At 36.5% G+C, this 26109-nt stretch overlaps 1 protein-coding gene across 2 annotated transcripts in view; it reads left to right on the forward strand.

The window, feature by feature from the left end:
• The window catches only part of FTO (FTO alpha-ketoglutarate dependent dioxygenase), a 254967-nt gene that overhangs the window by 95144 nt on the left and 133714 nt on the right, over positions 1–26109 (forward strand). For both annotated transcript variants that reach the window (XM_076349315.1, XM_076349316.1), the window contains one exon: positions 20039–20163. In XM_076349315.1, the coding sequence (XP_076205430.1) occupies positions 20039–20163 (125 nt within the window). The remainder of the gene's footprint in view (positions 1–20038; positions 20164–26109) is intronic.

A 26109-nucleotide genomic window follows, 5' to 3' on the forward strand; every position in this document is an offset into this window, starting at 1 on the left:
AGTAATAAATTAGAAAGTGTCTGTACTTTTTAAACTTTATTTGTAGTCAGCATAATGAAGTTAATGTGAAAGTTGATGCCTCATTTTTCAAAATTATTTTTCCTTTCCTTCCTGTTACTCCTTGAAGTTAGAAATACCACAGTAAGTGATAGAACAGGAAAGAGAAACTAGGCAGGTATTTGCTTTCATGGATCAAAAGAACTGCAAGGTATTAATACAAAGATCTGAATTTGGATCTATTAAAGTTTAACTTGTCGGCCGCAGCATTTAATAGGGTCTTGCTCTGGGAAAATTAAATAGGTAAACTACAAATGATGCAACTAGTTAAAAATGTGACTTTTGTGTCAATGTATTATTTCACTTTATATGTCAAAAACAGTTTTTTGTCTTCTGACGTATTTCTGATTCAACTTTCTTGAAGGAGTTGTTGTATTATGGCCTTAATGGAGCAGAACATTCAGCCTGAAAGTCTGCAGATAGAACATTTGCAATAGTGTGTATGTGTGAAATTTTAAGTGATGAGCTGCCTGATTAAAACCAGAATATATTTTTTCATGAAACTTGTTAATGGTTTTGTGTAAATCCATTTTTACTACTACAAGGGGGGGAAAAAAAAAGTGGGAAGGGAGAGGAATTAGGGGGTACAAGAAAAGACTGAATGAACATACAACTGAAGGCGTAACTTAAACTTACATAAATATCAACACTTTAAATGTGAATAATAAGATCCAGCTTGGTAACTAAGATTTGCTTCAGGAAAGATGGAGCAAGTTGTTTGCTGATTTGGCTGGTATAACTAGAACAATGTACTTAGCAGTTCTTATATTGAAGATTATGTTGTGTACAAATATATATTATATTGTAATTTTGCTAGTCCTGTTTTAAAGCCTGCTGAAATCTGCTTGACTCCTTTTTACATCTGTCACAAACAACTATTTATTTTCTTGGGTTGAACCACAAATATTTGCAGAAGTGCTGTAATGTTTTTTTCAAAACAACCATTTGAAAAGTTTGCATAATGGACTTAAGTAAATAACATGAGTCTCTCACTAGGGCTATGAATCCGTTACTTGTGATGCTCTTTTCTGGTGAGTCTTTCCATAAGCAGGATTTATACAATTAAATTAGTTACTAGACATTCAAAGTATGCTACTTGAAATAAGTTTAGAGTTGTACATCACGAATATCGTTTGTATCCTGTTTTCATTTTACTGTTATATTTCCTTTTGTCTTACATTTGTACTAACCCAGTCACTAAGCATGTATGAACCATGTCAACTTTTGCTGTGTCAAGAACTAATTGCATTTTTCAAATATATTTTAATAAAAAACCCCCATTTTACTGCTTATTTGCACAGTACAACTTCTAAATCTAAGACACCACTGAGGTCAGAAGGTAGTAGGTAGCCTATGCAGTGTTTGAACTGGTATTCTAGTTCCTGGTTTCCTGAGGATAAATGTGATTGCTCCAATATAAATGTTTTAGATCACAGTGACAGCTGTGGAAATTAAACGTAGCCAGCAAAATCTATTTTCTGTCTAGCTAAGTAAAGAAGAGGACAGATGAAAAAATTCCCTGGGCGAATGAATTCTTATGAACAGTGATGAATCTTTTCCTTTTGCTGTATTAATTTTACTGTATTCTCCAAAAAAAAGAGAAAAAAAAAAGCCCAACTTGGGTTTCTTTATAAGTTCTTCATATTCAAGTTTGTCATTTAAAGGTGAAAAATTTAGAATATCATTCCTAGGCCATGTTGTAGAACACATTGCAAACACATCTCTACACACAGGGAAAATTTACCCTTTAGGATAGTTTCCAGAGAGTTGCAATGGTCTGTGAATGGAATAGGCTTTAAAATTCTATGAAAATGTGGGGTTTGGGGAGAGGAGAAGGATTTCCAATTTCCCAGGAATTTTGTTTCTCCTAATTTATTATGAACAGTGTTCTGTTTTCAGAGACTTCAGCAATATTAAGCATTACCTTATCCTATTTTAAAATATCTTAAAATGTTGAGTCTTCTACAGAGAATTCTCTTTTTTAAACATAAGTTTTGATACCTGCTTCAGAGGCTACTTTAATGCAGAAAAATGCAGAATTTTCTCATACAGACTATGTAGCAGTTTTGCACTGAAAAATATTAAGCAGAGAGAGACTACCCTGCCAAAAGGTAAATCTTTGAGTCATGTTCATCACAATTTTATTTTTTTCCTGAGGTACGTTCCTGGCTTCTGTAGTTCTGGAGGATTCGTTTTCCTTCTAGCATCTCCTCAGGCTCCACCTGCATCTTCACCAGACCTGCTCAGTCTTGACAACTGGTTTGAGTCCACTATTTGCACTCGTCAGAGGAGTCTAAACGACTCTACCTTTTCAGCTGGTTCTTTCACTTAAGGCTTGGAGCACTTGAGCATGCTGTTGTTACTAAGCTTATACTACTCCTCTCTGGGCTAACTCTTTCTTGTTTCCACGGCAACTTCTTAAGTAACTCCATCTAGCAAAGTATGCTTTGTAGCAATTCGCTATTAGAAGTAATTTGATAGTCTTTTTCGTGAACTATACCAGTCGCTGGGTATTTCTGTTTGGGCTGAAGACTCAAAATGAGCTATGGAGTGCTCAGTTGTTGCATCTATTGTGATTCCCCCCCCCGCCCCAAGGTGGGGGCATTAATGTAGGTTGTAGCTCAGAAATGAGGCTATGGGATATTATTTGTATACTTTAAAAAAATCAGTATATTGTGATCCTTAAGATATATAGACTTTTTTTGTAGGGGGGAAAAAAAAGCTCTTAAAAGTTTATTGCAAAGTAAATGGTTAAAACGGAGCTGCAGTTACTTGAAAGAGACAAATATACATTCATTATTTCCTGAGTATGTTGTTTTTATGGGAAAGCAAAGGAAGCAATGGCTGGGTGTCATTAAGGAGTAGCTAGTGGAAAGCGGCGAAATGAGCAACGAGACTTGTAAAGTGTCATGAAAACTGAAACACCAGGGTACAAAGTACCGCTTATCCTCACAGATATGGATACCATATGGCAACATGAAGGGAAATGGAGAGTAGGAGACAAGAATCCTATTATTCCTCACACTTTCATTTGCTTGCTATTTGCTTTGGGCAAATGACTTAAGAAGTTGTGCATGAACCTTCTTCTGGCACAGTATTTGTTGACAAGACACCTGTCTTCCCTGTCAGGCTCCTTGACGTTTCTTTGGTGTCCTTCCAGCTTTGGCACTTCTGATTATAATGTTATTGTTGTTTTTTCTGATAGTTCTAGAATAATCTTTTCTTGACTATTCCTAAGTTGAAATCTATATTCATTTTCTGGTGCTATAACCCTTCCTTCTCTTACAGCATTTCACTTATTTTCCTTGAGAGAGGCAATCTGCTATGATTGTGTTATTGCTGTCCCTGAAATCTCTGCCTTCTCTTTTTTCCTTTATCTGCAAGTTACCATCTCTGGACAACTTTCCGCATCTCTCTGGAATCGACTGGACTGATTGAGAGTACTTCAATACCAGATGTTGAAAGGTTTTGGCTTCTGGAAAGACGGCTATGCGCTCCATGTGCCTTTGAAATCATACATAGGAGGAGAGCCTTTGTCAGCTCTATAGGGGCTGCTACAGCTGTGAAAAGATTTTTGTCACCTCCTCAGCTGCTTCCTCCTTCCTACCTCCTAAACTACGTACCTGTCTACTGGCCAGAGTTTTCTTCACTTACAACTGTTTTGTATTAGTTTTGTATTTCTCTGAAATTAACAGATCTTCCTTAAAAATTGTTAAACTAAGTCTACCAATATTCAATACAGTTATCTTCACTGTAATAGTTGTTTAAAATGTCAATTCTAGCATCTTTCACCTTTGCTCTTCTGACTTCAGTGTTTGTGAAACTGTACTGGAAAATTTCCTCTTCTAATGATGTCCCCCAAAGTTAATGGTTGGTTGTTAAGACCAAAGCAAGAGTGTTGTACAACATGCAAAACCAGAGAGCGCATGCTTACCCACTCTCTTTCATTGTTACTTACATTGAAACTTCCAGCTATTTTGCTTCACACCATCTGGGGGACCGTTAGTGTATTTGGGTTTGCCCTCACCTAAGGTTGTGGAAATGAGCAGCTATTTGACTGTATTACAGCAAGATAATGTAATTTTAAGTGCAGGTCCTTTTGTCATAGCAATGGGTGCTATGTCAAGAGAGAACAAGAAAAGCTGCACAGAAGTGTTGTATGGGAGGGCAAGAAAATCGTGCAGAATTTAACAGAAGATGTTATAAAGGGAGCCCCTGATGCATAAGTTTTGTGCTTTGTGTGTTGTAATTCTGAAAATTAATGCTTTGTGTGTTATATCAGGCTGTTGTGGGCATGTAGTGACAAAATTACAGATAATAAATTACTGCTCTTCCTACTGAAGCTATATAACCTTCTCCTAATTTTAGCACTACAAAGAAATGCAATTTAGTGGTTCTCTATGCTACGGAGTTTAGTGCAAATACTTGAACCTTCCTGTGGTCTCAGAAAGCTGGCATTTTAAGAAGTATTTCATAGTTACAAAGATTACCATTACAGCACTACAATGACTTTGCAGTACTCTGCTCAGCGGAACACTAGCCTATTTGTGGGGAAAAAATGTCCAAAGAACACCCTAACTTCTGTTCTCTAAAGAGTTGCTCAATATGACACGGCATTAAGGGATAGAATCAACCCAATATATTCTCAATTTCAGAAACAGGGGAAAAAACTGAAATATGAAGCTATTCCCACTAGAAATGTTGTAAATCTTACAAAATATATAAGCTTTCCTCTTTGACATACATCAAAGGCATAAGACTTGAGAGATTAAAATATGTTTTTAATCTTGGTTTGATGAGCAAAACTTTCACTGTAATATTTATTATGAGAGGCTCTACTTGTGTTGCCTCTTCCCTTTGTTCTGTTTATATATGACTTCCTTTCTTCCAAAAAAGTAGGAAGTATCGCTTTCACAAAGCCGAAGGATATTGCAATGGTTTGTTCATTTAAGCTGAATCGTAGGCCCACGTGGCAGACACAAACTTTTCTTTTATTGTCCTGGGTCCCAGAGGAAGAGCAGTGCTTTCTGATGGCTTCCCATGAATGCCTTTCATTTGTGGAGGAGTTTCAGTGGCTTATGCTGACTGTACAAAGATCAAACAGGCAGGAAAATTGTGGTTTTGAGAAACTTAGCCAAGATCTTTGTTATTTTCTCAGAAGTTTTTCGTCTCTAACCCTGTTTTTTAAGGACAATATTAGGGCAATTAGTTGTAGTGGCTGATGGAAAAAAGCTCGTTCTATCATTTTCTCTTTAAAATTTAAGTATTTTCTTAGTTATTAGAAAATTTGTAGGCACGTATAAAGAAAATACTAACCATAATTGCAGTCTGTCTTTATTGCATTTGGACTCAATGGTATCCAAAATTAAGCTTAAAAAAATGTTGTGGCTGCTTGGTCCTGCAATTTGATCTATATTGGGACACTGCGCCTGCAGAGTTTTGCTGAAATCACCCAGGTGTGTTTTGCCTGGGCACAAAGGTCTGTCAGAGAGATTTGATTATGGGATTTGACCTGTTGAAGTCTCTTTTGTTTCCAGAAGAGTTTTTTTTTTTTTTTCTCAACAGGTTTTCTTAGCGTTCTTCATAAAGATTTCCTTTTTGCTTAGCAGTTAGTAAACTTAAGTACTGGAAAGAGATGTGCAGACCACAACATCTTTTTAACTGCAGCGGTGGTATGTTTTGCCAGCAATACACAATTTTCATTGTGTTACTCATATAAAACCTCATGTTTGTCATACAAATTTAGTTTTTGTTGAAGGATTATTTTAATAAAACTAAAATGGCTTAAGTTTCTGAAGTAAAACTTGTAGCATCTTCAGAGGTCAGATGTAGCTGAAACTTGAACAGCTGTACGACATGCATCCTAGATTGTTTTTAATTGTCTTCCCTTTCTCTAACAGCAGTAATTCTTGTTTATATTGTCAAGAACCTTTCCACTGAGCACAAGCGCACCATACTTTAAGGTCACATGCTTAACCCCACTGCACGGTTACAATGTAAATGGGCCCCCTTTGTTTTCATTAATGTGTGAGGGGTGGGTGGAAGGCAAGGCTGTTCACAAGGCTTAAATACCTTATTGTAAAAGTGTCTTAAAGAAAGCATATTTTGTCTCCATACCACAGTTGTTTAGCATTGCTCTTGTGCATCCAACCGACAGCCAGTTTGGCAATGGATTTTTGTGTGTCATTTTGTTCTTTTGACCTGTGCTACTTTTTTCTTTCTTTTTTAGCTGGGCCAATGGATTCACCTCAAATAATACAAAACGAAGAAGCTGTTCCTCTTTCCTTTCTTAATATCCTAAAAGTAGTAAACAAAGCTGAAACTGCTCTTCCGTCCAAAACCCTTTACATAACAATTTACCAGTTGCTGTTTGTGTGTTGATGTAGAGGTTTAAAATTAAGACTTTCTAAAAATGTCAGATTAAATTAGTATGCACAGTGCTTTTAATCAGTTTAAAAATGAACAAAGTATAGCCTTTTAAAATGGTTTCAGGATTTTTAAGTAAGTCTCTTGTGCTTTTCTATCTGTACTCATTGATGTATGGAGGAAAAATACTGTTGAATCTTGCGAGTTATTTTGGGTTTGGTTATCTAGAATTGGCCCTGAGTCCCAAGATTTTAGGTGATTTCAAACCCAATTCCGATTGTAATCAGTGGCTGGCATCTGTAGTTGTTTTTGTAGGCCAAAGAAGTTGAAGTTGTGCTCTTAAGTGCATGTCAAAAATCGAGCCCTTTTTTTGGGATATCTCTGTTCCAGGTTGTTTGCTTTTTAAAATATTTGGTTATAATTTTGGACCGTGAATACAATTTGATTCATGTCTGGTTTTGAGACACACAGCACATGAAAAGAGTCTGTACATGTGGCTGTGATCCATCCAATGTGATTAATTTGATCCAAGAGGGCTGTATGCAACAGTTTCTGTGTGTGTACTGAATGTGTAAGCACTGAATGAACAAAGCGGGGGGGAAACTATTATCGGAAGAAGATGAAGCAATGATACATGCTTAGCAAAGCAGAACGCTCTTCTGAGTATGGCAAGTTGTAGCTTAGTAGGAATAGTACTTTGTTGGTTTTCAAATTGTGTTAATCAAGATAGAAAATTGGGTTTTGTTTGCCAAGTGGCAGTTGAGACAAAAATAGGGACTTTGCTGAGGTGAAAACTCTTCAGTGTGAGCTTAAGTTCATAGTATTTGGTTGCTATATTTTAAAACTGAAATGTTGTGACAATAACATGTTTTCACAAATTATTATCAAAATACTATTTTTCCTCATAATAACTGCTATGCTCTTAGGCTTTGGACACAGAAATTTTAAGTCTTGGGTTTTAATTTTCTTACAATGCGTCTAAACTTTCTGCATTCTTTTTCATAGGTATTATATATAGAATGACTTACTAATATCTAGTGACCTCTCCAGTATGAGAATAACTGATTGGACTAGTCATAGAAGTTTAAACAGGATGATATCTGCCAACCTTGAAAGAAGATTATTTCACACTCAAGAACATAATGATGTTTTGATATTAGAGTAGTTCTGTCTGTTCATAAACATTTAAGAAATGTTTTTGTGAAACAGAAAAAATAAATGTATAGCATTTTAAGACTGTAAATAAGTAGTACAACAAATATAAGTCTTCCAGCGTGCAGTCTTCTTGACAACAGAGTTGTTGATGAATGTGAAAAAATAATCAAATATTGTTAAAAGGCAGTCCATATCCTAATGAAAATGTTTTAGCTTATTTTTTCCTAAATGAATCTAAAGTTATCCCTGAAAACTGATTTGGTATATAGAAAAATATTGCATAATAACATCTGAACTAAAAATTTAAAAAGGGAAAAAAAAACCCCACTCAAACTCCAGAATCCAGATATTGAAGAGGGAGACCAGTTTTTTATCAAATAACTTGTTTTCTCTTTAAGAAGAGAAATATTTATATATACGACGTTAATAGTTTGGATGATTGTTCACGTAGACTCTCTCTCTTATGTGTGGACTCCGAATGCTGTGAAGTGTGATTTGCCTTATAGTGTCCTGTTAAAGCAGAATGTGAAGTAGATGGACAGTAACATTAAATGAAGATTTAGAGCTCTAGTATAGCTTGTCATGATATATCTTTAAGGGCAGAAGTTTTTGTATGAGAGAACACAGGTCAAACACTCCTCCACAAATCGCTATTTTTCATTTCTGCAGCAACCCGGAAGATCTGAAAGATTGCTTACTTAGGTTAGTGGAGAACATCTCCATTGTAGCATGTACTCACTACGTGTCTGTTAAGGACGCTTGGCCAGTTTATGTTAATACATCCTTGACATTGCTTTAACTTTTACTAGTGGATTAACTGATCCTTCTCGAAGAGTGCAGAGGTGATTAGTCAGCCACCTTTGACCTCTCTCTTAAGTTGGACTTTGCAGCTGAACTTGAGAACCCATATCTTATTTCACGCGCCTATAGAAGGGAACATTAGTGAATGGTAAGGCAGGAGCTGTGAATGTCGCAGTGCAGTGTAACAGAATGTATTGTTACGGGGTGTCACAGAGTAACAGTGTTTTCTGTTTGCCAAATTGTATTGTCATAGTTTGTGAGCACATCATGCAAATGTCATATTTGTTGAATTGCCAGAATCTTCAGCACGTGACTTTGGTTCAGAGAGTAATCGACGTGCATATATTCACAGTGATCTGTTGATCACACTGTTTATTTGTTGTCTTTGGTAGGCACATGAATCATATGATAAAAGTTTATTTTCCCTGATTGAATGTTTTGTCATTAATGAAAATTGTTTCTATAATGACTTTTGATACAGTGAAGTTTTCAAGTAGTTGGCCATTCAAGCTTTAAGTTCTTTCTCAAGTATTCATCTATAAATACTTGAATGTTCGTGGAAAAGGAAGATGACAAATTGACAACATTTAGAACTTGATTAGACTCTAAATAAAAATATTTCCATAAGAAATTTTTTTTAATGCACTAGTAGGTGACAGGAAGTACATTTTAAAATTTTCTTAACTGATTTATTTTGCCCCTGAGCTACGTCCTTGTTCTTTCCTTGTGTGTACTTTTAATTGTTGGGTTAATTAGTTGATAATCTTCCTTTTAAGGATGAAAAATGAACCTTTTATTTTCTTTCTCCTGAGGAGATAAATTACTGAGAGCTTTATTGCTCCCTTTGTAAGAGCGTGAAACAGAGCAAAAATCCTTCCCCAAAATCAAAATAAAGTGAAAATAAAACCATATGGGATATCATGGAATATTAGTTGAAGAAAAGTGCTACTTTGATAGCATGGACTATTAACGTGTTGATACTTGTCATATCCATATAGCCATAACATTAGATCTCTCTGATGAAAGGAAGACATGGGCAGAATCCAAATGTAAAGTCCAGGAAATGCAGTGTATAGCATGGTCTTTTACTGGAACACAACTCTGTCAAAACAGAATAATCAATAACTGGCTATAGTTTGCATTAGCAGGTTTATAAAGTTGTAGGCGTTACAGATATATCGCATTCAGAAGAACAATAAATACCAAGAAATGTTACGGAGTTCCTGGCGTGATGGAGGTAGGCAACTGAGCGTCACAAGAGGATGAGAACCTCTGTGGAAAGTGTCCTTGTCCTCGGAAGGGGTGGAGGTCTGCCTGCACGTACCGTGGATTGATGCTCCAACTCCATGATGGCGTACTGCAGTTAAGCAGGATGTGACAAAAACCGCGACTGCAGGCGTGCTACCTGTGCTGTACCCTGCTCTGTGTATGTCTGTATAGAGAGTATACAGGCATACACATAGAGGATTAGGCAGAGTTTACTTTTGGTTTAATTTACTTTTAATTTAGGAGGAGGGTTGTTTTTGTTCTGGAAAAAAGTGTAACTTTCTTTTGAGCCTACAGGTTTGTAAGTTTGAGCAGACGTATTAATTATAATGAAGCGTTGCCTTATTTAGCATTGTAGGTGTACCTGGAATGCTGAATTCATTTTGCAATTATCTTTTTTTCTTGTAAGATTTGTGTTGCCTGTATATACTAGTAAGACATATTCCCCTTTATCACTCGTAACGGGAAATTAGTGTCCATATATAGGGGGCATATATATATATTACAGGATTATGTAACTTTATGCTGTAATGTCAGGATGACATGTGCAAAACTGTGTTCCTAAACATACTCTGAATGCAAGAGAAGAAAAATAAGTAATTGCGTGCCCCCCTAGAAGGAATCTATATTTACTGTAAGTACTGCATACAAAATAGTGACTGTACATATTATGGGTGACTGATGAGAGTTAAATCAGTAAACTTCTCTGTATGTTCTCCTTTATCAGTCCCCCATTTTTTAAATTTGCTAGTGTATTGCATTTGTTTGTACGCTTACGCTGCGCACCCTCAATGGCAGGTCATCACCATTTGTATGGCCTATATATGAAGTGCCTAGCACATGTTTTTATGTAAAAATATAGTTATGTACTAGAACAAAACTGGAGGAGGATAAGGCACTGGAACCTGATTGCCTACTTTTCAGCTGAGGAACAAGAATCATAGCTTGCAAAGAAGTTTATTTCCAAATGCTGTTTTAATCCTCAACCTGTAGTAGTGGGTGGTGGTGTCCTCCTTGCTGCTTGACAGTGCCATATTCCCCATACATTAAATACATATATCAGGTTCCTATGCTTTTCCCAGGGGCGTGCTCTAAATTCTTTTTCTGTCCCTTTTGCCATGACAGCTAGTATTACTACTACCCTTAACATGATTATGAATTTTAAATCTACATAAAGGTGTGCCATGGTGTCACTGGGGGTAACGAAGCTGTTACTCGAGCCAAATCTGACAAAACTTCGTTTTTGAAACAACATGGTGAGAGTCCTATTCTGCCAGGGATATCCACAGACCTGGTGCATTTATAGTACCGTGAGCATGATAAAGGCATTGAAACCCTTATGTCATTCGAAGATACAATTCAGCTGTATGTGGTTTTCTTGCATATGTACTAAATTGCTATTCTGCTATGGCATGTGTCTTGGACAAAGCATGCCCATAGGCACTTCTGGATGTAAGTGGCTTGCTAATTTCATTTGATTGTGGCTTGTAGCTTCTTCATTCTGCAGTGTTTATCCATTCTGTAACTGGGCTTTCTGTGTTTTAAATTATTTCACTAAAACTAATGACATTGGGAATACGTCCCAAATTATTGCACAGCTGTATTTTTACTAGACGTGCTAGAAAGTATTGTGGCTAAGGCAGTAAGTGGCTTGATGGCAACAGGTAGTGGCTCCAGTGATGGGAGGAAAATGTTGGCGTTCTAGGATTTTCCATACTAAATAGATACCGAGATGTGCTTTTCAAGGAAATCAGTAACATGACATGTAATTAAACGCTAAAACATAGTCACAAATAAAAGTGCAATAATGAATTAAAAATCTAGCACTCACTGTTTTCCATCTTTCTTCATAGTTTGGGGATGTTTAAAAATAATTTTTTATGTCACCAATAATACTGAGTTTAGTGATTCCAGTTTGTATTTTGAGTGCTACGAGGACCAGGTGTCTAGTTTGGAGATTTTGGTATAAGTTTGCATCTGTTAATACTTTAAGAGAAGCTTGCATGTAGCTTAGTATATTAGGGCTTCAGTATAAATTAGATGAGTCAAAGCAAAGCCTTGCTTATATGTAGAATTATTTCATTAGAATCAGTAAAATTATATGAGTATTTAATTTAAACTGCAGTTCATTGCAGTGTTTGTGAGGTTGTATTACCTACTTCTGGCTTTGAAGCCCATCATTTTTTTTTCCTCTCCTCCTTCCCCCCCTAAATTATTCATAATATCTGATGATGTTAATTTTGATATGCTAAGAAAATTATAGGGTACTCTCTTGAGTTCTTTTTGAACGCATAAGATCGTTTGTTGTATGATTCTTCAGTGCTTATTAGAACTTCATGTAATTGTTGATGATGAAAATTCTGTCTGCTGGCTAAGTGAACTTGTGCAGGCTGTACTCTGTGTGATTCGGTATTGCAAAATGTAAGCTGTCCAGAGTGCGCATTGGTGAAGTGAGTCTTGTATTGCATCTTAGCTCAACTGATTTCAGCAATAGTAAATAATCACTGAAGCATACACTGCTCTGCAGTCCTTCAGAACTTAAGTGTTCAGCGTAACTACTGTTTGCACGTGACCAAAATGGGGAAAGGGAGGTGTATACAAAGGAGTGAATTATAACAAAGAACACTTTCTGCTTCAGTTCTTGTTCAGAAAACATATGTTCAGCCATGCAGGCAACAGTCGGGGTAAAGACACACTGTAGGTTTGGAAACAAAAGGCGTGTTCTTTTCTTGCATTCACAATGTTTTCAAACATATTCACTTGTTAGGGACTAGCCTGTCAGCTGGATCTTCTTGCAAGCGTGATTTCTTTTTCCTGACTTCTTTCAAAAGCTTTTTCCCCACAATGTTTTACACTTCATATAATCCACTATGCATGGTAGGCCTGCTTCAGTCTTTGTGCTATTGATGATTCAGAGGTGGAGGGGCCGTGCTCTGGGAGAATGTGGCTAAAGGGTAACCTTTCACTCACCCATACATCTGAAGATGCTAAGCCACTCATTCCAAATATCTTGAGTGGTTCGGTTGCTCTTTCTTGTTGAGATGGGTTATACTTCACTTTTAGAACATTGCCAAACTGATTAGTGCAGCAAAAATATTTTGAAAGTGTTGATCTTTATACTTTTTTTTTTTTCTTTGTAACTAAGTATTGAAAATCTTTCAGAGACCTATCATAACTGCATTGAATCATTCAGTAAAAAAGATCTTTTTCTCCTCTGGAAATTAATTCAGTTTTGGCATGCCAGAGTAACCAAAAATTACTTGTTCATTACTTCTATTTGGATTCCTTTTTCCTAAATACATGGTTCAAGACCCTAGTATAAATATGTTTATATAGGCATAAAGGTAATGGTTATTTCCAAATAAGCTCTGCCTGGTTTAATTTATGACCTTTAAACTCATATAGCTAGAAAATGTACTGCTTTAGCTCCACAGGTATAGTTAAATGTTACGACTTTCTAGTGTAGACAAGACCTAAAGTGTCTTTGGAAATGTCTAAGTGATCTACTCTCTGTAGGTTTTTCTAGGTCGAACTACTCATCTATCAAGTCAGGTATTCATCCTTCGTTGTCAGCAGTGAATACCTCGGAGGCGGGGCTCCCTATATTTTAATGCATGTAGACTTGTATACAGAGCTTAAGCATATGTCTAACTTTAAGCATTCTACTCTATAATTGGGTTATGTACTTGCTTAGTTTAGATGTGCACCATTGAATATAATGGTAGGGGAGAATACATAATCTTTGTGGCAATGGTTTCACACCAGAAACTTGAGCCTCCATTCCTTTTACCCTGCAAAAATACAAAAATTACACGTCTTTAATAAAAGTCTCTATTCCTTTATATTTTATTTAAGTACAGACATAATATTTGTCTCGGACAAACTGTTTTAATGTTGGAAGTGCTCTATCAATTACCAGAACGGTTATGGAGTTTTATGTTGGCTTGTGGATTATTCATGCATTCTGTTGGCGTATTAATAGTGTTAGCTGAATTCAGTAGCCTGGGAAATTACTATTGATGAATGTCCAATGATTAGGATTTCCCACATAAGGCCCTTCAGACCATGAGGATCATTTAGACAACTAGAAAATCCACAGACGAGAACTCCATGTAAATATTTTCTAATAGAAGGTGCCAGCAAATACATCCTTGCCAACATATGTCAAAACTGCCAGAAGATCTGTGAGGATGGGGATTAACTTTTTAGCACTGTCATTTTAAGAGCCTTGACAGGGAAACATTATTTAAATGGTTTTTTTCGACTGCATATGACTGAAAAGATGTTAACGGTAGATAAAACTAATATAAAGCAGTTAATGATACTGACATATATTCCAAGTCTGCACCTTCTTCTTTTCATTGAGCTCTGTGTCAGACATCCTTGAGAATACTACAGTTTTAAAATAAATTGTCCTTCCTTCTCAAATGAAATTTGATGTTTTGTCTCCAGTCTGATAAAAGAAAGCACACGCTAGTATATTGCTTCTTTTCAGGAATTTTTTGTTTTGTTTTATAGGCTCTTTAAAAGTAAATTATGTTTTCGATGTTGCAGTGACTTCTCTGACTCTCAGGAAGAAAACGGTTAATAATAATTTCTTTCAGCTCCCATGAGCCTACCTTCATTGTACAGTTTGCATATAACAGCTAGTAAGAGTAGAATGTACTGAAACTTAAACAAATCTATTAGGATCACCATGGCAAGACACTGGGAAAATGGCAGGAAAAACGAACAATGATTTTGTAAACCCTCCAAAGGTCAGAAAAAGGCTTTCAGTAAGTATGCAGAGGCTAGAAATCAAATCCCATTTCCTATCATAAGAAACCAGTTGTTTTAGCAGCAGTGGTTAATGTACTGTATGTGAAAGATTTAAGACTAGTTGGAAAGCTTTGCTTCTGTTTTATTAGGCTGCTATTGAAAAGCCAACAGCATAACTTCAACTAGGTGCTTTGAGATTTCTTAATGGGCTGTCAAGGGCAAGACACCAGGTCTGTGCTATACTAGCTCTTTCCTGTACATTAAAACAACAGGGGCCAAATGATCATATACAGAAGTATGAATTACTTGATGCTTTCTCTGTTCCATATGGTCAGCCATGTCTTTGGCAATTAATCATGTACAGAATCAGTTGAGTGCTCTCTGAAGCATTGAAGTCAACATTTAGTTGTACCTGTGCCAGTGGGGGCAGTGGGGGTTGCGAGCGTAAAATAGCAGGATGAAGAGCTGCTGGCGCCGAAGCCAGAGCAGCTGGCTTCTATAAACAACACTTTTTTCCTCTTTACCGCTTTTTTTTTTTTTTTTTTTTTTACTTACTTTGACAAACATGAGCCATTTTTCAATATCATCCAAAACATGAGGGTTGCTGAGTGAAACTGTGATATCTGGCATAGTGGATTAATAAACAAAAGACAGAGAATTGGGTTTAATGTGCCCAAATTACTGGGTGATAACTTAAACCATACTGGCTGCTTCTATCGTATCAATGAAAATGGGGCATTTGCTAATATTTTTAAGTAAAAATTTTAGAAGTAAATAAATGAGCAGTGGTTTGTAAGCAATTACTAGCTTTTTTATCACACAGAAGTTATGACATTTTAAATTAACATAGCTTAATAGATTTCAGGTTTGGTATCGTCCCTGTCCGTCCCCCCCCGCCCCCAAAAGGCACGGTGTTCTAGTTTTACAGAATTTCATTAGGATACTTTTTGCACAAAGAGCAAAATAAAGTCACAAAAATAACAAGGAAGATACAGAACAACATTTAAAATTTTAGCCCTGCTTACAGATTTTACACTTTGTTTTTCCTTTCTGTATTAGTTATCGATTATTGAGAGATGACTGCTATATTAAAGTAGAAGTGGTTAGTAAAGATTCAGAAGCTTATCCTGTTTAAACTGGTGGTGAGTAAATTAAGTCTTAACTCAGAGTGAAAAATCTGATTTGTTGACCCAATAAAGTGGGACCAAGAGACAAACTGTCCCAAGTGCCACTTTAGTTCAGACTGAAGGCTAATTTGTTTGACAGAATACTAGGCTTCATGTCTCCAGCTATACAATGTTTCTAACCTTAAGTCTGGCTCCTCGAGAGGTCTGCATTGAAGGAAGGAAAATCTAGCTTTAAAAGACTAAAAATGTACCGGTGTGGGTTTTGGAGTGTTTAGAGGTTGCTTTTTTTTTTTCTTGTTTGTAAGCATGTCATGGTATTCACCCAGGATACATACAGTTAAGCAGGGTAGTGGCCTATTGATGTTGAAACATAGTTTCTTCTGCTGTGTATCTAAGAGGAAAAAAAATTATTGTAATCCTGTTACAATACCTGGGTTAGCTTTGTTAAGACTCATAAAAGGTACCTAATTTTGAGTGTGTATCCTGAGTGAATAGTAAGACTTGGTTATAACAGTTTCTATTCAGTCCCATGTCACTGATATATTTTGTCAGTGGGTATAAGAGGAATATTATATCGGTCTCTTAAAATCTTATGTTAGTACCTTTCTTTCTTACGTAATAAGAGAAGATGCTCTCATGGCTGTTGCCTGATACGTCAGTAGAGCACTAGACTTAGTTCTGCCACTGTACCAGGAGGAAGGTAAAGGGTATAACTTCCTAAGTACTATCCTTAACATAGAAGACTGGATTGGCAACTGATATATATCTATATATCTCTATATATATATGCGTATGTAGCTTTGGGCTTTTTTGATAGGTGGGTTGTGTGTTTGTTTTTAAGACCGTGCCATTTGGGATTCACAAGGAAATACATTAATAGATCTGTAAGATTTGCTGAAAAGATTAACAGTACTACTTAATAAAGACACATGCTGGCCAATGAGACAAGAAGTTGCTTCCCCCAAGTGATAAGCAATTTGCGGAATCTTGTTGCTTAGGTTGTCCAGGATATGTTTTTGCTAGCTCAGGAAGCAGAAGAAAGAAAGTTTCAACAGTTTGTAAACATTACCACCCTCAAGAATCTCTGTGAACACAAGGATGAGATAAGACAGGCTGTAGGGCTGGTTACGTTGTTTATTTATTCTACTGTCCTGCGGTCCCAAGTGTGCTGAAAAACAGTGAGTCAGTGTTGAGTCCAGTTCAGAAACGTGAAGGCTTCACTCAGCATTGGGCAAAGGGGGCCTCTGCAGACAATTATCTGTCATTAAAGAACATTAAAAGAATTGAGACACAAGGTCAGATTTTCTTTGATGGGACGTGCAACTGTAGTGATGTTCAAAAGAAGGTCGTTCCTGCCCTTTAGAGGAGGGCTGGGTTTCTGATGGATTTTTATCAGTGTTGATGTGAGGAAATGGCTTTCCCAGCTGATAACATCTTTGACCGAGTTTCTTGAACCCTTGACCTTTATCAGTCAAGGTATATATTGAATCCCCTTGTTAAAAATAAATCCCAAAACAAGTTACATAGAAAAGAAAACTTTCAAAGGAACATGTTTTATAATATTATTTTACCCAGAATGCTGCTTTATTTGTTACAATTTGGGATTTTTATTGAGATGATAAGAATAGCAAGTTATTAAGAAATGCCTTTATAAAAGCTACATATCAAGCCCTGCACTCACGTTCCAGGTAACCTTACTGACCTCAGCACTCTTAGAAAACAAGTAAATCAGTTAAATTGCTATGTATTGTTGTTGTATGTTGCTTAACAGTACTATTTCACCCTCCAGGTAGCTGCAACTGTACTCACAGGGCTCAGTAAAGAAGCATGTGTGATGTCAGTGTCGAGCTATGAGTTTGACTTGAACTGTGTACATCACCGCATAAAATGAAAGGTGTTAACAGAGGGCTGGGGCAGTATAATTGTTCTCTCACTAAAAATTAAATTGTGTTCAATTTCCAGAATTATTATGTTCCTGTAGATGGAGGGGACTTTAGGTAGTGGAACTCAGTACCAAAGCTGCAATTTGGCCAGGCCGTCAGAATTCATACAAAAGCATTATGTGATTGTGAGTACTTGGAGAAGTGGTCACCCATTTTCTCTGACTGATAATACTCTAACCACATTCTCTTTTCATCAGATTTTAACTGAAAATTCTTTAGAAACTATCAGTTCTCCATGCTCTACACTTTGGGAATCACTTATTATGGGGATCTTGATGTTTGTTGCCTGCAAATAACTGTACTTTCGGTTTTGTGAGGCATAGCGTCATTAAACTTGGGGCTATTCTGCAGTCTTGGAGAGAAGTAGACTTCTACACTATCACCAGTGGATTTCCCTATCCCGTTGTGATTAATAAGGCCATCCAAGGATTCTGAAAGGGAAATCTTGGTGTACTGTGACCTAGCTGTGTGGCTACAGTCTGATCATCCTGTAATACGGACGTAAGCTTTAGTTATAGTGCTGTGTCAAGTCTTGCACATGGTAAATAGAAAAGCTAAAGCCTTAATAGGTATATTTATTCTGAATGACAAGGCGTGTTAATTTACATCAATTAAAGAATGTATATCTCTTCATCTCATGTGAGTATGTTCTCATATGCTGAAGTCCTCTATCACATCCTGCTTTAAACTGTGCAGTTGCTGGAAGTGTGGCTGTAAGGTCAGGATTGTTGAAGTTGGCGGATATTAGAGCTTGTGGAAAAGGTGTTGTAGGTCAGTGGAAGGGAAACCCATGTTAGGGAATCCTTATCTGAAAATACTCTCTGGCTTTTTGTTTGCTTTGTAATGTCAAAGCAGGGTCAAGAATGTGATCTGTATAGATAGTTTTGAACATTTGGGGGTTTTACAAGAGAATGTTTTTTGATATGTAATTCCCATATTGCGGGGTAATGCCTTTTGGTAGGCCAACTGATAGAGCTGGGAGATGGGGATGAAAGCTCTTTTTGGTCTTTGTCATCTGATGTTGGTGTAATAAAATTATTTTCTGTCTCTGAACCCTGTTATGCTTGTCTCTTGGAACCACCATGGCAGTAGCAATGTCACTGCTTACTTTACATAGCTTAAGTAGTGTATAATCTGCATGTTATTCTTTCTTGTGGAAAAAAAAAAAAAAGCTGTCAGACCACGGATAGATCTTCCTGTTTTCACAAACTGAAGATAATAACAACCATTTATCTCACAGAATCCCCAGAGGAATTTTAGTGGTTGTACATTTGGGCAGGGCAGAATGTAATGTGTATGTGATGTTGAGGAGAAGGCAATATGCCGTGTCTTTTTGTCATGTTGTTCCTATAAGAGAGGCCATGCTGGGGGTAGCAGTTGCAGCTCTTGGAGATATCTGAGTTGTGTTTTCAAACTCAATTCCACAACTGCTCGGGTTAGAAGCATATTTTTACCTCCTTTTCTGTGAAGAAACTAGGTTTGTGCGAGCATTCTGTCCATTGAGTCATCCTTCCCAAAAGCATTTAGATACTTTGATAACGTTTGCAGAACATGTGGCTGAAGGTTAGGATACCAAAAATGTTTAAGTGAAAATCAGTGGCTGGTTAAGGCGAGAAAGGCAAATATGATATCTTCATTGAAGGAAAAGACTGCAGCATCGACTCTAGATCTCTGTGTTGCGGTTGGACTGCTGCACATCGAGTCAGCACATGTACACTGGTTGACTTACATGTTAATAGCGTGACCATCAGCGTGTGCCGTTTCCTTCCCAAGTTGGCAGACATAGGGAAGCATAGGGGAAAGAAGAGGAGAAAATGGTGGGTGAGTTAGTAGTTGATGGTGTAAAGATGGAGTGAGGGAGTTGGAGTTAGCTTGCTGGGTGGATGAAGGACGATAAGTTTCGTTACATCAACATTAACTGTCGACACAACATTTGGGAAGGCCCATAACTTTTGGTCTGCAGAGACTGAGTGTGATCCTACTCCACAATGACTTAAATCCATTGCGTGTGTGTGTGTGTATATATATTTTAGCAAATTATAATTTATTCCATAAATGAAAAAAGGTAGAGTTTTACTATTTGTTTACTTGAAATATTTCATGATAAAGAGAACATGGGTACATCATCAGAAATGCCTTTCAGAAGACACAATGCAAACAGGTATTTTCTACTTTAGCTTCACAAAGGATCAAAGGGGAGGCGGAAGTCCCCCAAATGAATGCTGTATTGAAGGAAACGTTTCTGATATTATTTGATACAAGAAAATATTTAGAAAAGACAAGAACTGTGTCTCAAGAAAATGAGAGCTAGAATGCACAATGTCTTGTGTTACTTAAAGCAATGAGATTTTAAGGTTTACCTTATGTGCCATGTACATTGATTAAATACCAAATATATGGCGGCCATTCCTAACCATCATTTACTGTATTGATTTGTCAGCAGTGGAACTGTAATAAAAAAAGCTATTGATTTACTGTCCTTATTTGCTTATGGGCTTTTTATTAATTTTACACATTGTTTCCTATTTCTAGATTATAATTTTTATGTGGTTTTTTCCCTTTAAGACAAGCCTGGTCCTCTCTGAAGTTGGAAAAGAGGAACAAATTGAGGAACAAAGGAATGAAACCATCAGCTGCTTCTTGCTAGTTCTTACTGAGCGACAAAGGCTGCGTAAAGAATGGACAGCAAGGTGAGAAATTTGAGAAAAATAGTAAGATAATAAAATTAGAAACAAGTATATCAAATATACTCCTACAGATCCACTTGCGGGGCGGGCAAGTTGGCATTAAAAAAAAAAAAAAATCAAAATTTTTACTGTTCAAATAGTATTTTTCTTTGACTGGAATAGTCAATGTTTCTGCTTTTGATTTCAGAGTTACTTTGAGGGGTAGAATGCTCCCTTATTGTGCTTATATAGTGCAATCTATTGATAACAGATTGATAGGCAGCATACATATTTGAGGATTGGTATCACCTTAAGTGCCCTAAGGTTTTCCTTATATTGCTAACAATATGAGCAATACTCCTTGCTGGCATGTCATGCTAATAGATACCCTTCTTGTCTGTTTTCTTCATGATCTTCACATTTTCTCATGGTGTCCTACTGGTGTTAGCTGGGTTATGTTGGGTGAGATTGGCGTAAATGTACATATTGCTAGAGTTTGCATCATGGGACTGTTTTATTATCCTCGAGTTCTTAAATTGAATGTATTGCCATGGTGATAAATCAGGTGATGATGTTAACAATTTTAAAAAGTTGTTTATGTTTTTATTTGAAAAAGTTTGTTATTGGAATGTAGTCAGATGAATGCATTTCAGGAACTACAGTTACATCATACGTCTAGCTCTTTCAGAAATATGTGAATTCAAAAAAGAGAATTTCCACCGTATGCCACGTTCTGTCCTTCTCTTTAGCTGCTAAATGAGTTGATGTCACCTTTTTTCACATCTATTTCTAAAAGCTATAGATTTATAGTCATTTAGTAATCTCTTATTTTTTTCTTATTTATGATATTTACATAAAATATCTAACAGTCTATGAAATTTTTCTACCAAATGTACAGCTTTCCTTTAAAGCCAGGTGTCCTGTGCTTACAATTAAATACAGGTTTTAGTCAAAAGTATTTTTTTGAAATGAGATTTGTTAATCAAAATTAGCACTTAATTGGCATGATTTTTTTTTACCTGCACTGAATGTTCCAGTTAAGGGAGTTGTCCTGTGTTTTGTTAGTATATAGTTTTGGAAAGTTCCTGAAAATTCAATGAGATTGACTTTAAAAAGTTAATTGTAGATATTGGATCTGACACTTGAGTGGCTTTGCTGTTCCCAATAATTACAGTGAGTGGACCTGAAACGTTTTAGAAGCTTTAGATAAAAATTAAATGTTATTACATAGTAGCAATTATTATTACAAATTAGGGGCTGTGTTTTGTAAGTCTGTTCTTGTGAGTATGGAATGTTTATTTGTGTACCAATCAGTTAAGATCTCGGAGTGGAAAAGAGCTTAGTAAGGCGGGTCTGCAGTATTGTTTGTATTATCATGTGGGTTTTTTTCTTCCTTTCTGAGGAATTTAAGGGATTTTTGTGTTGTTGGGGGGGTTTTTTGCCTTCCATCACCATGCTTACTAAAAAATGCAAACGGTGTGGCTACATTGGAAACAGAGGCAATCGCTTAAGGCTTTTCCGTGGGACACATGCATCTTTGTTGTGAACCAGAATAGAAAGCTTCCTAGAGATAGGAAAAGGCTAAACAATTCTAATGAGCGGAATATCTTTTTAGCGTTCGTTTAGTTTAACAATGATTTCCTAATATACAAAGTCGGGACTCACTCGAAAGTAATGAGGTTACAGTGTTTCTGGCCTCTGCTCGCAGCGTAATCGGAGGTTGGAGCCAGCGTTGCAGTCGTAGACGTAGTCTAGTCTCTGACCCAGAAATGCTGAAGTTCTTGGGTGGGGGTGGGGAGAGGCACAAGCAGACAAAGTGCAGGCCTCCTTAAAACTAAACACCTGAAAGAAAATTTCAAGAGCATTGTGCCTTGAAAGTTCTGAAAGAAAGTGTCCTTTGAGTATTAAATATCCATAATCCTTTTTCTTTCCATTTGATGTTTCCCATCCCAGTGACCTATCTGAGAGTCTCATCCATATGATCTGCATAAACAGACTGTTACCGTACACCTCACTTGACTTCATCAAAGCTTCAGCGAGATGTCTGGAATGAAGCACTGGCTGTGGTAGCCATCAAGCATACGGTGGTGAAAGTTACAAAATGTCCGCCGTGGTACTAGCAGGGCTGCCCATGTTTTAGAGATCAGTCTGTTGTGTACTTTGGAGCTACATGAGAAAAATGTGCTTGGACAGGAAATAATTAGCACTTGTCAAAGGGCAGGCAATAGGTTACAGTATTTTACTTTCAACAGGCTATCAGGGGATCGGCTAGATTAGATAATAGAATTTTTTTTCCTCGGGAAGTTAAATACAGATGACTCTAATTACCTTACATTGTGCATTAGAGAGCACATTATGAACAGTACAACTTCAAGAGAAATTTAGGTCAACGAAGGGAGGGCAGCTGGCAAAAACTTTACTCTGCACTTGGTCTTTGTAGAGTTAGGTAGGCATTCTGTTCTTTCATGGGTTTTGTTTGTGTCATTGATACCTTAAATAAAAAAAATACATGCTGGGAACTGTTAATGCAAACTGTGATTGAACTTTTAGAAATTTAGCCGTTCTCAGAGAAAGGCATCTGAACTGGTTTGATATGTGTACGTATCTACTTGGTTAAAGCATGTCCTTGCATTATTTGCTTTAAGCTGTACCAGTGTTTCTGCATATTAACTAACTGAAATTACTCCTAAGTTTCTACTTCAGCTCCATAGTCCAAAACACATGGTAGTGCACTTAGTGTTATGGCTCGCCGTTTCATATACTTTTGACTCAAAGATGCCATCAGTATCTTAAGTATCTGAGCAGGTCTTCTAGGGATTCAAGTTGTTCTATGTTGAGTGGTAGTGATCCAAAATACTTCAGGTAGGGCTCAGTGAATGTCCTCTAAGTGTTAACAGAAATGGTCCAGAGTTTCTAAAGCCCCAGATTTGTTTATACTGCATGATAGTGCCTGATGGACAGGTTGTTATAGCTGTTAAAGAGCTGCTCTAGCCCTTTGAACTGACCCCTTCTTGACCTCTGCTTATAGAAGGTCACTGTTCAGCTTATAAATAAGGGGAACCTTAGAATCTACTGTAACAAATAGAGGGTAAAGGGAACAGCTGTGAATTGTGGACTAACCATGCAAACCTGTGTAGACTTTTTAGGGTCACTGTATGATAATGAAAATTGTTACCAAATTATATGGAAATTTAACAGCAATAGTGGGAAAGAGAGGGTGGAGCCTAATGCATTGGGTTTGATAAATGAAGTGTGAAGTTACCCATCTGGCTCTAGACAGCCCTCTTTTTCTCTACGAAAGGGAAACATTTAAAAATAACCATGGTACATCTAGAATCAATGACCCATACAGAGAGCTGGAATAGATCAAGATTTAATGGTGGCTGTGGAAGAAATTATCATTTGAAAAGTGAGACAAAGGATGAAAAAGTACAGTTCAATATCTGCACCTGATTCATTTTCAAAAAAGGTCTTAATATTTTTAGCCCATTGATGATGCTATTGACATTTTTTATTTTATTTTTTAACTGGAACCAGAAGAGTTGTTATATCATAAAGAAACAGTTTGGCCAAAGGAAAAAAAAAAGGTACTTAAGTACTTGAATTTCAAGAGAGAATGTTGCACTTTTCCTGATCAGTAAATGCCCAAGAGAACTGGACAGTATAGTTCAATAAAAATTGTATCTTTTATTCCTCCTAATAGAACTTGTATCGTGTTATAATAATATTGTCTTTAAGGCTTGCATAACATACTCTGCTTAATTGCTAGCAGGTTTTTTGCTATATTTTTCATATCGATGCATTTACTACCAAACTTAATCTGTCATCAAGAAATCAACAATAGATTAATTTAAAGGATAATGTTTAACTACATTGAAATTATTAACTGCTAGGAAAAAACATAGTTAAAGCATTACTAAAATAAGTCTTTCATGCAAAAATTTTATTAGTTCAAAATGGTTTTATCATGATGCAGACTCTGATGTCCATTTTGCTATTTCCCTGAGTGAAATTGCACCATTTCCCTTAGGGGAAATTCAGCCAGGTAATGGAAAATGTAAAGTTTTGGAGACAGACATAATGAAGTGAAAAGTTTGATAGGAAAAATAAAATTATTTATGATGGTTGTATTTTCATAGATGTGCTACTTAGTCAAATTCTGAAATCTTAAGAGTTCTCTCTAGGCCATCATGTAATGACAAATTGACGTAGTGAAAACAGAATAAACATTCAATAAATAATTTGGACCAAAGTAAACACAAAATTCTTCTGGGTCATGAGATAAACAGCATAAAAGTGTTAAGCTATTGATTCTTACAGGATATAATCAATTAAAACCTTGGCTCATTGAAATAACACAATGAAAAAAATCTATTTTACGAGGTCATTCTACAACCCATAACATTTTGTAGATCAGATCACTGTGTATTTTTAGAGTTGTTATATTCTTCCATCTTTGCACAACACTTCAAAAAAGAACCTCTTGCTCATGGCAAATCGTGTTTCAGGTTTCAAGTCAAACTTGAGATATAATTCCTTAGCATTTTTTGCCTTTGTCAAACCCTTTCTTAGATCTCACAATTTTGACATAACAGTGTGAAAGTATGAATTTTTTTTCTAGCTACAGTGAACACTTATCATACTACTGAGATAGTCTTACCTCTCAGCAGTGAAATCTGGATTATTATGTGGATATTTATATAGGAATTTAAATTATAAGTACATAATATGACAACTGAGTACCTAATCTGTGATAATGCTGTTAGGTTCTATAATTAGAAGAACAATGAAGAATATGAGTGGAATCCTAAAAGAGTATGCATGTTAAATGAGATACAAACAGGAAGATTTTTATATATTTTGTTTTCTGTTTTGAAGAAAAAGTTAATTTTTTTTTCTTATGCCTCACCTCTTTATACATTGGAATTTTAGATCATCTCTAAGAAGGTAATTGAGGTAGATTTTACTCTTTTTAGCTCCAGTAGGAGAAAGTGGTGTTGATGTAAAGAAGGAACATATTTCCTTCTGTAACAGAAGAAAAGTCCGTGGGTTAAGAAGTTAGCATAGGCTTTGGGAAAATCCAAGCAGGTTTTTTCCTTCTGTCACAGACTTTGTGTATTTTTCAGAAACTCACTAAATGCTAGTTTTTAAATGAAATGTGGTAATACCAATTGATAGACTCGTTGACAAATACTGACATTTTTTACACTCTCACAGGCCTGCCAAGATGATAAATATATGAAATATTGTGAACTCTTCAGAAACTACTGCAATGGGAGCTATGCTAGTTCCAAAGATTTAACAGACAAATTGCAGAGGTATCAAAGTCTGACAGAGAGTGGGGGGAAGTATTTGGGTTGTTTAAAACTTTCGTGGTTGTTTTGTGTAACATTAGAATGACAGATTTTTTTTTTTTTTCACGTTGAGGAATCCAGCGTCCATGTTTCTGAAATTAGTAAGGATCTCGGTACACACAGCTGCGTGCTCTCCAGTGGGTTTTTTGTAACAGTTGTCCTCTCTGGACAGTATTTGTGTCAGCTGGAATAGATAGTAAGTTAGCAACAAGCATAGACAAAAATTTTGGTTCCTCATTTTGGAAATCGCGGGGGGGGGGGGGAGATTTTTGGATATTTGGATTCTTTGATATTCATATTTTGTGTGTGTGCGTGTGTATGCTCTTTAAAAGAAGAAAATTAAACGGTTCAGCACCCAGTATGTAACCTAAAACAGTTTTTCAGAAAGTAAATGTATATTGTGACTTAGATGGTAATGCTGAATACTGTATGTTAGTCGGGAAGATGCTTTGAGGCAGACTGAAAACCAATCTTGCAGCTCTCAAATGAATGGAGAAAACACTGCGGCTTCAATGAAGTTGTCAGGTCTCCTGCTGTAGTTATGCTTAGACATCAGCTGCCTTGATTGACCTTTGACTTTTCTCCAGTTGCTTATTACCAGACTTCTTTTGCTTCT

Source organism: Aptenodytes patagonicus, chromosome 11, assembly GCF_965638725.1.
Source record: "Aptenodytes patagonicus chromosome 11, bAptPat1.pri.cur, whole genome shotgun sequence".
NCBI lineage: Eukaryota > Metazoa > Chordata > Aves > Sphenisciformes > Spheniscidae > Aptenodytes > Aptenodytes patagonicus.